Here is a 12,187-nt window from a genome sequence, read left to right on the forward strand (position 1 = left end):
TGGGAGACTGGCTTGAGTGATGTGCAGGTAAATTGCTGCTTCTCTTGAAAGTTGTGTTTGGAATCTCTCTGTGAGGAGGGAGGATGGGAATGGACAAGTGTTACACCCACTGCACTTGCAGGGGAAGATGCTGTCAGGGTGTGGGGATGTGTTGGGAATGGAGAAATATTTTACCAGGGTGCCTCAGAGAGAACAGTGCCTGCGGAAGGCTGACGCAGGAAGGAAGGAAATGTGTGTCTAGTGGGGGCATCCCACTGGACGTGGTGAAAATGGTTGCTAATTATTCTCTGGATGTGGATGTTGGTAGTTGGCAAATGAGGATGGGGTGAGGGGTGTCCCTGTCACAGTTGCGGGAGGAAAACAGGGAGTGAGGGCCAAGGTGTGGGAGCTGGGTTGGGCATGGCTGAGGACCCTGTTAAGTACAGGGATTGGAAATCCTTAGTTGAAGGAGAATTTGGACCCCTTGTCAAAGTTGGCATTGTCAAAGTAGATGTGACAGAGATGGAGGAATTGGGAGAATGGAATGGATTCCTTACAGGAAGCAGGGTGTGAGGGTGTATAGTCAAGCTAAATGTGGGAGTTGGGTTTGTAATGAATATTGGCGGCCAGCCCATTTCCAAAAATGGCAACAGAGATGTTGAGGATGTGAAGGGAGGAGTCAGAGGTGGACCATGTGAAGGTAAGAGTGGGATGGAAATTGGAAGCAAAATCGATAAACTTTTACAGTTCTGGATGAGAGAGGGAAGCAGCAGAGATGATGTCATCATTGTACCCGAGAAAGAGTTGTAAGTAGGGGCCAGTAACTTTGTGGCAAGGGGTAGGTAACTTTGGCTCCACACAAGTGCCAGAAGATAATCATCTCCCTTTGACGTTCAATGGTGTCACCCAATGCTGAATCCTTCCCTATCAATTTCGCAGGGAGACTGAGCTGGTCTGGCCATATAAGTTGTGTTGCTACATAAATTGGTTAGAGGCTAAGAACTGTGCCTGTCTCCCCAAATCCTGTTCACCATCTGAATGTACAAGTCAGAGTTGTGGTTGAACATTCGCCACTTGTCTGGATGGTTGCAGCTCCAACAACACTTGAGAAGCTTCGATGCCCCCTTGTTTCTTTCCCCTTCCTGTCCCCCACCCCCCTACCAATCTCCGACCTTCAAAATTCACTCCCTGCACCAGCAATATACCATGGCAGCAGATGTATCACATGTATGATGCAGTGCTAGAACTCAACAAGACCTTTTTCCAAGCCTGTTAGAAACTTGTGATTTCCACCACCTAGAGCGGTAATGATATAGAGGAACTCCCACCACCTTCACGACCCTTACCTTACCAATTGGACGCAATCCTGACTTGAAATTATATCATCTTTCCTTCAATGTCACTGAGTCAAAATCTTGGAAATCCCTTCCTAGCCAAATAGTGTTCCTTCACCCCAAAGATTGCAGAACGCAGCTCAATGCACATCCTGTCTGGGAGAATATTTCATTGTAGTTGGCTGCTTATTCTGCTTGATGACATCACTGTTACTAGATGTCTAGAGATTCCCTTGATTTGCCTTGAGTGTTGAAAGAACCAATTCATGCCACTGAAATTGTTATGTCTTTGTGGACAGCCTTAATTAAGGGTGTGGAGGTGCTGGTGTTAGACTGGGCTGGACAAAGTTTAAAAACCACACAACACCAGGATATAGTCCAACAGGCTTTTTATAGAATTTTTAAAATAGAATCCCTACAGTGTGGAAACAGGCCATTTGGCCCAATAAGTCGACACTGACTCTCCGAAGAGTATCCCACCTAGACCCATTCCCTTACCCTATTACTCTACATTTCCCCTGACTAATGCACCTAACCTACACATCGCTGGGAGAATGTGCAAACTCCACACAACCAATCACCCGAGGCTGGAATCGAACCCGGGTCCCTGGTGCTGTGAGGCAGCAGTGCTAACCACTGAGCCATGGTGCTGCCGTTTATTTGGAAGTACAAGCTTTCAGAGCGCTGCTCCTTTGTAAGGTTGCTCATGGGACAGGATTGTAGGATGCAGAATTTATGGTAAAAGAGCAAAATGTTCTTCAAGGTTGGCAGGGTGCACTGATGCACTGCTGACCGTAGAATGAATTCAGTGTAAAAAAAAAATGATGCCAGGACGGATTTGACAGATGCTTGAAGATGTGGACAACTGCAAGGAAACAGTGTGATGATTGAAAAGGTAGATTGCAATCTTTTGTAGTTTTGTGTTTCCCCATATTCCACAAAGGCATTTTGGGCCTCCAGTGATCTGCGGATCAATAATATACGATAATTAAGACACAAAAGGAGAAAATCCAGCCATTGTCTTCCTGCTGGCTCTTAAGCAAGATCATCTCACCTAGTCCCACTTGCCCACCTCTTCTCCGCGGACCTTCAGTACCTTTCCCTTCAGGTTATTTTCCAGCTCTCTCTCTTGAAAGCCTTCATTGAATCTTCTACACATCCTCACCACTCGCTATAGTTTTTGTTTAAATTGTCATTAGTTGGTCATTCACCTTTAGCTCTATGCCTTCTTGACCCTTTTGCTAACAATATTTCTCAGTCCAGATATCTTGTCATATTGAAAGCTCTTATCAAATATCCACTTAATCTTCTCTTTAAGGAGGAGTGGCCTGCCTTCTTCGGTCTTATCTGTGGACCTGAAGTATCTCATTCCTGGGACAATACTTTATCCATGTTTTCTCCATCCTCTTTAATGCCTTTATGTCCTCCCTAAAGTGGGGGGGCCTAGAGTTGGAGCCAAATTCCAGTTGAGACCGTATTGTATTTTATGCAGGTTTATAATAACTTACTTCCTTTAGTACTGTCTGTCTTTATTTTCAAAGCCCAGGGTCCCAAATGCCTTATTAATTACTTTTTCAACTTTTGCTGCTACCTTCAATAACATGTCCCCGGAGAATCTTGGCCTTACTATCTCAAGGACTGCTATATAATGACACAGAAGGTATACAAAACTCTGGCTAGACCTAACTGGAATACTGTGAGCTGATCTGGAAACCTTAGGAAGGACATATTGGTCTTGGAGGGAACACATTGTAGATTTGCAAGAATCCCCCTTTGTTCTTTATACATTCACTGGATGATAGTGTCACTGGCTAGGCCAGCATTTATTGTCCATCCCTAATTGTCCAGAGGGTAGCTAAGAGTCAACCATATTGCTGCAGGTCTGGAGTCACATGTCAGCCAGACCAGGGAAGGATGACAGTTTCGTTGCCTAAAGGACATTAGTGAACCAGATGGGTTTTCCTGACAATTGACAATGGATTCATGACCATCATTATACTCTTAGTTTCAGATTTTTGTTTAACTGAAATCCCACCTGCCATGATGGGATTCGAACCTGGGTCCCTGGAATATTACCTGGATTACGAGCCCAGCGATAATACCACTGGGCTTCAGGGATTAAGTCATTAGGAGAGGTTTTTTTTAGAAAGGCCTGTTTTTTTCAGAACTTAGAAGGGCTGATCTGATCGAAGTCTTCAAGATATTAACAGGAAAACACAGGTAGATAAAGATAACTACTTCTAGACCCAGGGTCATAGTCTAAAAGTTGGGACGAGACCGTTCTGGAAAGTTGTCAGGAAGCACTTCCACGCACACAGGATGGAGAGGTTTGGAACACTCTTCCACAAATGGCAGTTGGTGCAGGATCAGTTGTTAGTTTTAAATCTTGAGATTGATGCTTTTTTTGTTCAGCAAAGATATCAGCTGACATGTGCCAAAGGCAGGTATATGGCGTTAGGCCACAGATCAGCCATGATCACACTGAATGGTGGAACAGGCTCAATGGGCTGAATGGCCTACTCCTGTTCCTCATTTACTCCTTTTTTTTTAAGTGTCATACGCTTCATTTTGCCTTTCCTCAATTTTCTGCCAAAATTAATCACTTTACACTTTGTTCCTCGTCTTCCTGATACTGCAGCAGTTTTGTAATGCCTTGTTTGAAAATCTTGGATGAGATTGATCACCAAGTGAAGCAAGTCTTAAATTACAAACATGGATCAGGACTTTATTTAATTCACTGGAACAACTGGTTAACTATTTTATTTCCACTTTCCAGTGTGTCAAACAAAGGAAATCAACATAAAAAAAAGCAAGAATTCCAGATTGTGAAATATGACGTTTTATTTATAGGCTGTTAATTATGAGTTTAAATAATTATTTGAATTTAACACCAGAGAGCCACAGTGGAAGAGGAAGCTACTTTTTTGTTGAACCTTTGAATGTTGGATGCGAGGTAGGTATTATTGCGTGGATGAATGTTTTTGGGGAGATTTTCTACAATTGTGTAACACTGGAGTCATGCGCACTGTGGAGCGGAGTGGATTTACTGACTTAATGTTGCAAGATAGTTCCACTTTCATAACTGGGGTCACAGCCTAAGGATACAGGGTGGGTCATGGAGATGAACTGAGAGTGGTGAGTCTGTGGAATTTTTGTTTTCTTTATTCATTCACGGGATGAAGGCCTTGTTGGCTAGACCAGCGTTTCCTGCTCAGCCCTAATTGCCCGGAGGGCATTTAAGAATCAACCACATCGCAGTGGGTCTGAAATCACATGTGGGCCGGAACAGGTGGCAATCGCAGTTTCCTTCCCTGAAGGATGTTTGTGAATTCGCTGCCACAGAAAGTGGTTGAGGCCAGAACATTATCGAAAGGGAGCTCAGGAGAGTAATTGGGGCTAATGGATGAAAGAGTACAGGAGAAACCTGGATCTGCCATGATCATATAGCATGACAGCGTAGGTTCAAAGAGCTGAATGGTCTCCTCCTACACTTACTTTCTACATTTCAATGGGTAGGATGCTCTTCAGATGTTCAGTATGGAGTCAACAGGCCGAATGGCTGTTTCCACGCTGTAGGGATTTTATGATACCAATCTTGATGTCATCTGTAAATTTGCTTAACATCCTCCCCACACGCATTTTCATCCATATCATTTATGTATATAACAACCAATAAGGGTTCCAGTACTGATCCTTGTGGTACAGCGCTGGGCACCAGCCTCCAGTCACTCAAGCAGCTTTCTATCACTGTTCTTTGTGTCCCATAACTTAACCAGCTTCTGATTCATCTCACCAGGTTTCCCCGAAACCCATGTGCTTTAACTTTCTCAGTTGGTCTGCCATGTGAAAAAAAGCCTTGTCAAAAACTTTGCTAAAATCCATATAAATTACACTAACTGAGCTTTGCTAAAATCTGTACATTTGATCATATTTTCAAAAAAATTGTAAGAAATTTTGTTAGACCTGACCTCCCTCTGAGAAAAAGCCATACTGACTATGCCAAATTAACCGATGCCTTTCCAAATGGGTATCGGTTTGCTCCTTCAGAATTTTCTCCCGTAGTTACCCTATCACTGATGCGAGACTCGCTGGTCTTAATTTCCGAGTTCATTCTTGACCAGCCGCCTTATTTGCCTTCTGGTCCTCCTGGACTTTCCGTGTGGTCAGAGAAAAATTAAAAATTTCAGTGCGAGCCCCTGCAATTTCCCGCCTTTCCTCTCACAGCAGCCTGGGATGCAGTTCATCTGGGCCAGGGGATTTGCATGTTTTTAAGCCTGACAGGGCCTCCAATACCTCTCAATTTCCTAGTCAAACTGTGTAAGCACCTCACAGTCTGTCTTCCTGAATTCTGTATACTGGATTAGTGGTGCTGGAAGAGCACAGCAGTTCAGGCAGCATCCAACGAGCAGCAAAATTGACGTTTCGGGCAAAAGCCCTTCATCAGGAATAAAGGCAGTGAGCCTGAAGCATGGAGAGATAAGCTAGAGGAGGGTGGGGGTGGGGAGAGAGTAGCATAGAGTACAATGGGGGAGTGGGGGAGGAGATGAAGGTGATAGGTCAAGGAGGAGAGGGTGGAGTAGTTAGGTGGAAAAGAAGATAGGCAGGTCGGACAAGTCAAGGAGACAGTAACTGAGCTGGAAGTTTGAAACTAGGATGAGGTGGGGGAAGGGGAAATGAGGAAGCTGTTGAAGTCCACATTGATGCCCTGGGGTTGAAGTGTTCCGAGGCGGAAGATGAGGCGTTCTTCCTCCAGGCGTCTGGTGGTGAGGGAGCGGCGGTGAAGGAGGCCCAGGACCTCCATGTCCTCGGCAGAGTGGGAGGGGGAGTTGAAATGTTGGGCCACGGGGCGGTTTGGTTGATTGGTGCAGGTGTCTCGGAGATGTTCCCTAAAGCGCTCCGCTAGGAGGCGCCCAGTCTCCCCAATGTAGAGGAGACCACATCGGGAGCAACGGATACAATAAATGATATTGGTGGATGTGCAGGTGAAACTTTGATGGATGTGGAAGGCTCCTTTAGGGCCTTGGATAGAGGTGAGGGAGGAGGTGTGGGCACAGGTTTTACAGTTCCTGCGGTGGCAGGGGAAAGTGCCAGAATGGGAGGGTGGGTCGTAGGGGGGTGTGGACCTGACCAGGTAGTCACGGAGGGAACGGTCTTTGCGGAAGGCGGAAAGGGGTGGGGAGGGAAATATATCCCTGGTGGTGGGGTCTTTTTGGAGGTGGCGGAAATGTCGGTGGATGATTTGGTTGATGCGAAGGTTTGTAGGTTGGAAGGTGAGCACCAGGGGCGTTCTGTCCTTGTTACGGTTGGAGGGGTGGGGTCTGAGGGCAGAGGTGCGGGATGTGGACGAGATGCGTTGGAGGGCATCTTTAACCACGTGGGAAGGGAAATTGCGGTCTCTAAAGAAGGAGGCCATCTGGTGTGTCCTATGGTGGAACTGGTCCTCCTGGGAGCCGATACGGTGGAGGCGGAGAAATTGGGAATACGGGATGGCATTTTTGCAAGAGATAGGGTGGGAAGAGGTGTAATCCAGGTAGCTATGGGAGTCAGTGGGTTTGTAAAAAATGTCAGTGTCAAGTCGGTCGTCACTAATGGAGATGGAGAGGTCCAGGAAGGGGAGCGAGGTGTCAGAGATAGTCCAGGTAAATTTAAGGTCAGGGTGGAATGTGTTGGTGAAGTTGATGAATTGCTCAACCTCCTCGCGGGAGCACGAGGTGGCGCCAATGCAGTCATCAATGTAGCGGAGGAAGAGGTGGGGAGTGGTGCCAGTGTAATTACGGAAGATCAACTGTTCTACATAGCCAACAAAGAGACAGGCATAGCTGGGGCCCATACGTGTGCCCATGGCTACGCCTTTGGTCTGGAGGAAGTGGGAGGATTCAAAGGAGAAATTGTTAAGGGTGAGGACCAGTTCGGCCAAACAAATGAGTGTGTCGGTGGAAGGGTACTGTTGGGGACGTCTGGAGAGGGAAAAAACAGAGGGCTTGGAGGCCCTGGTCATGGCGAATGGAGGTGTAGAGGGATTGGATATCCATGGTGAAGATAAGGCGTAGGGGGCTGGGGAAACGGAAGTCTTGGAGGAGGTGGAGGGCGTGGGTGGTGTCTCGAATTCTGTACCTACTTTCTACTTTCTCCTTTTCCAGAGCAAAACCTGAAGAAAAGTATCCATTCAAAACCCTTCTAAAATCCTGTGGTTTTGCACACAGATTACCCCCTTGCCCCCTTGGTCCCAAATGGGCCCTACTCTTTCCCTGGTTAACCTCTTCCCCTTTAATGCATTTATAACAAACTTAAACTGTTCTTTATTTAGCTTTTCAAAACAGTGTATTGTGGTTTTTATTCCCTCCGCTGGGTTAATGTCCTAGACCTTCTCTTGATTATTTGTTTGTAAGTTTTAATTGTGGCATGATGACATTGTAAGGAGGTTGAGCAATGACAATTGACACTCGATCATTTTTCACACCAGTTTGAAAGCGCCATACTTTTTATTAGCTCAAGAATTTAATTTTGTTTTGAAAATTGGAGTTGGGTCGCTGATCAATAATGAATGAATGAAAAAACTCTGGGGAAAGGGCCTCACCTTGTTTCTGTGTTTTAAAGTCGATTGGCTAAAGGGCCTTTTCCTGTGCCATGGATTTATATGACTCAGAGTTGGGTTTCGTTTTATGATTAGTCAGTTTGTATGTGGTTTTTTGAGGAAGTGGTATTGATAGGCCCAGTGTGTTTCATTCTCTGAGGAAGAATTTGTGATCTTTGTCATGACATGGGGTAAACCTTCCTGCTTAACTTAAACCAACAACACAGTAGTCTGTGAAACTTCGAGAGGCCAAGAACTATTTAAAGTAAAAATTCATAACTTTATTTCTTAAAGTATAACCCAGAATAATTAACTAACAACTATTTATAACTCCTTTCTCTAACCTATCTTTTACTTTCCCCTCTACAATACTGGTCAGATAAAAATCCCGATTCAGATTTACAAAATAAAACTTCCTATCTCAAAACCGGCAGCTGTCGGTTCTTCCCTGTATTCCTGTCTTCTTTTCTTCTTTTTGGAGATTCTGCTTCACAGGTTACTGATCGATAAAGGTACCTTTTAAGAGAGCTATTTTCGGGCAGTCTTTACATACTGGTGGCTCAGCAGTTCTCATCCCAACTGTTCAATTTTCCTCGCTCTTATACCCCCAAAGCATTGGATTGTGTCATTGGCTTTTAAGATTGTGTCAATGTACAAAATTCAAACTTGATTGGAATTGGTACTTTTCAGGGTATAATTTAAACTGATTGGCCTAATTCGAATCTGTTTTGTCATTTACAAGCAACCCAGCCAATCTCGCTTTTTACCAAGTGTTACATTGTTACCTTATTGAGAACACTTGGTGCTGTCACGTAGTTCTGCTAGCTTATAACTCTCTCAAAGATATAGTACACCTACATCTTCTTAACATTTAGCCCAGAATTAAACTCTGATTCTCGTATTGTTGACATGAGAATGGCTGGAGTGATCGAATGCAATTTGGGAATTGTTAGCAGGACCTGAAACTACTTTGAGCTGTAACTCCTTGGTCTTTTTATCAAGGCCCAGCTTTGATCTGAATGCTTTACAAAACAGAAAATAGATCACTGGATCGAAGCACGCATTAAGTGTTGACAGCAAGAGGGAAGATTCTTTGGCATAGTACAAAATGTTTTGTCGGAAGCAGTCTTCAAAAAAGTTGGTCTGACTCAAAATGTACGGAAGTCTTACAATGTGGTGGGGCACAAAACAAACCATAAACACCACGAGCAAAATGAGAATGTTGTTCTTTGCTTTGGTCTGCTTGATCAGTGACTGCGTGGAAGGGGACCGGTGGAGTTGCCGTGAAATTTGAATGTAGAAGAAACAAAGTCCAACTAACACACAGAAAAACGTGATCGTGGCAGCAATGTGCGAAAATGTGTAGATCGTTTTCTTTTTAGCTTTTGTGCAGAAGTGAGAGCTTTCTGAGTTCGACTGGTTTTCCGTATTTACTAGAAGCATGAAAAGGATTCCGAGAAAGACGAGGACACCCCAAGTTCCCACAGAAAGGCATTTTGCTGTCTTCAGGGTTTGAAATGCATGTACTTTGAGTGGCCTGACGATTTTCAGGTACCTGATGGCTGCAATGTATCCAAGAAAAAAAATACTGGAGTATATGTTCAAATAGAAGATGCATGCCACAAAATTGCAGTAAACAGTGTTCAGGTGTCCGCTGCGGATGAATTCACTATCTCTGAGGATTTTTATTGGTAGCGAGAGGACCAGGAGGGAATCTGCTATGACCAGGTTCTTCAAATAGACTATAATGGAATTGCTGCTGGGGATGTGACAAAAGTACACCCAAAATGCTAGGCTATTGAGAATGAATCCAGTAATGCATATTACTGTGTAGGCAGTAACAATAAATACTGTGAAGCCCTGAGAGATAGTGTTACAGTTGTTACTGCGATGGTTTGTCGTGCTCAGATAGTTTGCCCCGCTCACGGTTGTGGAGATTTCTGTAGAGGTTGCCATGGAAATTGGTGACAGAGAAAGTTACTGAATTAGTCTATGATTTTGTTGCAGTAGCATCCAGTGAAATCGTTCCCAGTGCGGTTTCTCCTTCCTTTTTGTGTTTCGCAGTGTTAATGCTAGAGCCGAAATAAAACAAAAGGAAAGAATAGTGATTGAATTTCAAAGCATGCGTAACGTCTTGAGACTCCAAAGCTGTAACCTCTACTGCTGAGAAGGGCCCCAGGTGAATGGCAGCACTGTAATCTGCAGCTTCCCCTCCAAACTGAACACCTGAACAACCTGGAGCCGTGTCACAGGTCAAAAGTGTTCCTTCACTGTCAAAAGTCACACAACACCAGGTTGTAGTCCAACAAACCCATTTAAAATCACAAGCTGAAGTCATCTGACAAGAGAGCAATGCTCCCAAAGCTTGTGATTTTAACTAGACGTGTAACGTTTGACTTTGTCCAACCCAGTCCAACACCAACATCTCCACATCGCAGTTGCTTCACTGTCATTGGGTCAAAATCCTGTAGCAAACTTCCTCACAGCAGTGCGAGTGTCCCCACAGCTCTAGGATCTGCAGTGGTTCAACAAGGTGACTCCATCACAATCAACTTCCTGACAGCAGTTAGAGATGGGTAATGAATATTGGTTTACCTGTTGGTGCCCACACCCCTTGAAATAAGCAAAATCTCACCTAATTATAACTGGTTAGTTGTTTGGATATATCTCCAATTATGATGTTACAAATGGAAAACCCTCCAAATATGTAAATTATGATTTTCTCCTGTTTAATATAAACCAAAAAAAAAAGTCTGGGGAAAAATATTTTCATCATAACATTTTAAAGTATTGAGAGATGCACTTGAACAGTGATAACTGACAGGGCACGGACCAAAAGTGGGATGAGGTTGGATGCTGCTTGGTTATAGAAGGCTTGAGTTACAAAGAAAGGCTGGATAGGCTTCTTTTTCGCTGGAGGGGGAGGAGGTTGAGAGGTGACATTAGAGACGTTTATGAAATTATAACGGCGTATACATAGGATGAATGATAGGTATCCTTTCCCTAGGATGGGGGAATTTCAAAACTGGGAGTGAATTTTGAAGGTGAGAGATGAGCAACTTCAAAAAGACATGAGGGGCAAATTGTTTGCAGAGTGTGGAATAAACTTCCAGAGGAAGTAGTGGATGTGGGTACAGTTACAACATTTAAAAGACCTTTTGGATAAGTACATGAATAGGAAAGCTTTGGAGGGATATGGGCCAGGATCAGGCAGGTGGGACTGATTTAGTTTGGGATTACGTTCAGCATGGACTGGTTAGACCAGATTTCTGTGCTGTATGATCAAAAGACTATGAATGGTACATATTTTAAAAAGATATGACAGTTGCTTGTCTGGTGTGGTCTGTACAAACCAGAACGACACCAGATTTAGGGCTTGCTCTGGGTTGTGTACGTTAATTTGCACCATTAGTAGTTGCTGACAGGATAGGCCGTCTCGCTAACTCTGGAGTAGGAGAGGGAGAATCGTAGAAGATGTAAGTTGGCTGAGGACATGATTATACTTGCCTTGCATGGTCACCTAGGCTACTAAACTTCGTCCTCTAGCCTGAGGTGAAGAATTGTTACTTGAAGTGGTTATTGGCAAACTGCCTGGAAATGTTAAATTAACCATTGCAAGAACCTGAAAGAGTGGTTGAATCTGACTCAACTAAAATTTTCTAATAGGGATTGAATGAATACCGGCAGAAATAAAAATGCAAAATCATCAGGAAGTTCAAAGGTAATGCGACTAAGCTGGGAGTTCTCTTCAAAGCGATAGGAGAGACGCAAGATGAGCTGTAAGACTCTATGACTCAGTGCCTTAGCAAGCGAAGGGAATTGAGAACAGGGGGAAACCTACCTCTTGTTCTGCTGCTGGCAGACAATCTTGTAATAGTCAGAATATTCAACTCAATGAGAAACTGAGAGAAAGTCAGGTCGGTGTGCACGAAACTGTATTTAAAGCAGCAAAGAAAAAAAAAAGAAGAAATTGATGAAGGCAAAGTTAACCCTCAACTTCCTCACCTTCCGCTGTTAATGAGCATTCAGGTGAAGTCATAGAAGGCAATGTATCTTCTATTCCCATCACAGATCCCACATTCTCAGCGGAGCGCCACACAAACAGTATGTGTCTGACACACAGCTATAAAATCCTGCTTCTGTGATCCACAGTTCCTGTACCAGGGTATGAGCCAGAATAAGGCTGGTAAGGAGTGGTTTTGTGGTTTGTTTTCTGATATTTGCTTTGCTGCCAATAGAATTTTTATCTATCTATTTAATACTGAACAACTCCTTATCATGGGCTGAAGATTACTCCATT

General features: G+C 44.0%; 2 protein-coding genes across 5 annotated transcripts in view; one reads left to right on the forward strand and one right to left on the reverse strand.

Moving 5' to 3' along the window:
* LOC140478741 (mediator of RNA polymerase II transcription subunit 12-like protein) overlaps positions 1 to 12,187 on the forward strand; it is a 609,926-nt gene that overhangs the window by 246,360 nt on the left and 351,379 nt on the right. The gene's annotated exons all lie outside the window — the stretch shown is intronic.
* Positions 8,283 to 9,846, reverse strand: LOC140478464 (P2Y purinoceptor 14-like). Its single transcript, XM_072571720.1, has one exon. The coding sequence runs from the start codon at positions 9,841 to 9,843 to the stop codon at positions 8,770 to 8,772; it is 1,074 nt and encodes a 357-aa protein (XP_072427821.1). The 5' UTR covers positions 9,844 to 9,846; the 3' UTR covers positions 8,283 to 8,769.

This window comes from Chiloscyllium punctatum, chromosome 6 (genome assembly GCF_047496795.1).
Source record: "Chiloscyllium punctatum isolate Juve2018m chromosome 6, sChiPun1.3, whole genome shotgun sequence".
Classification (NCBI taxonomy): domain Eukaryota; kingdom Metazoa; phylum Chordata; class Chondrichthyes; order Orectolobiformes; family Hemiscylliidae; genus Chiloscyllium; species Chiloscyllium punctatum.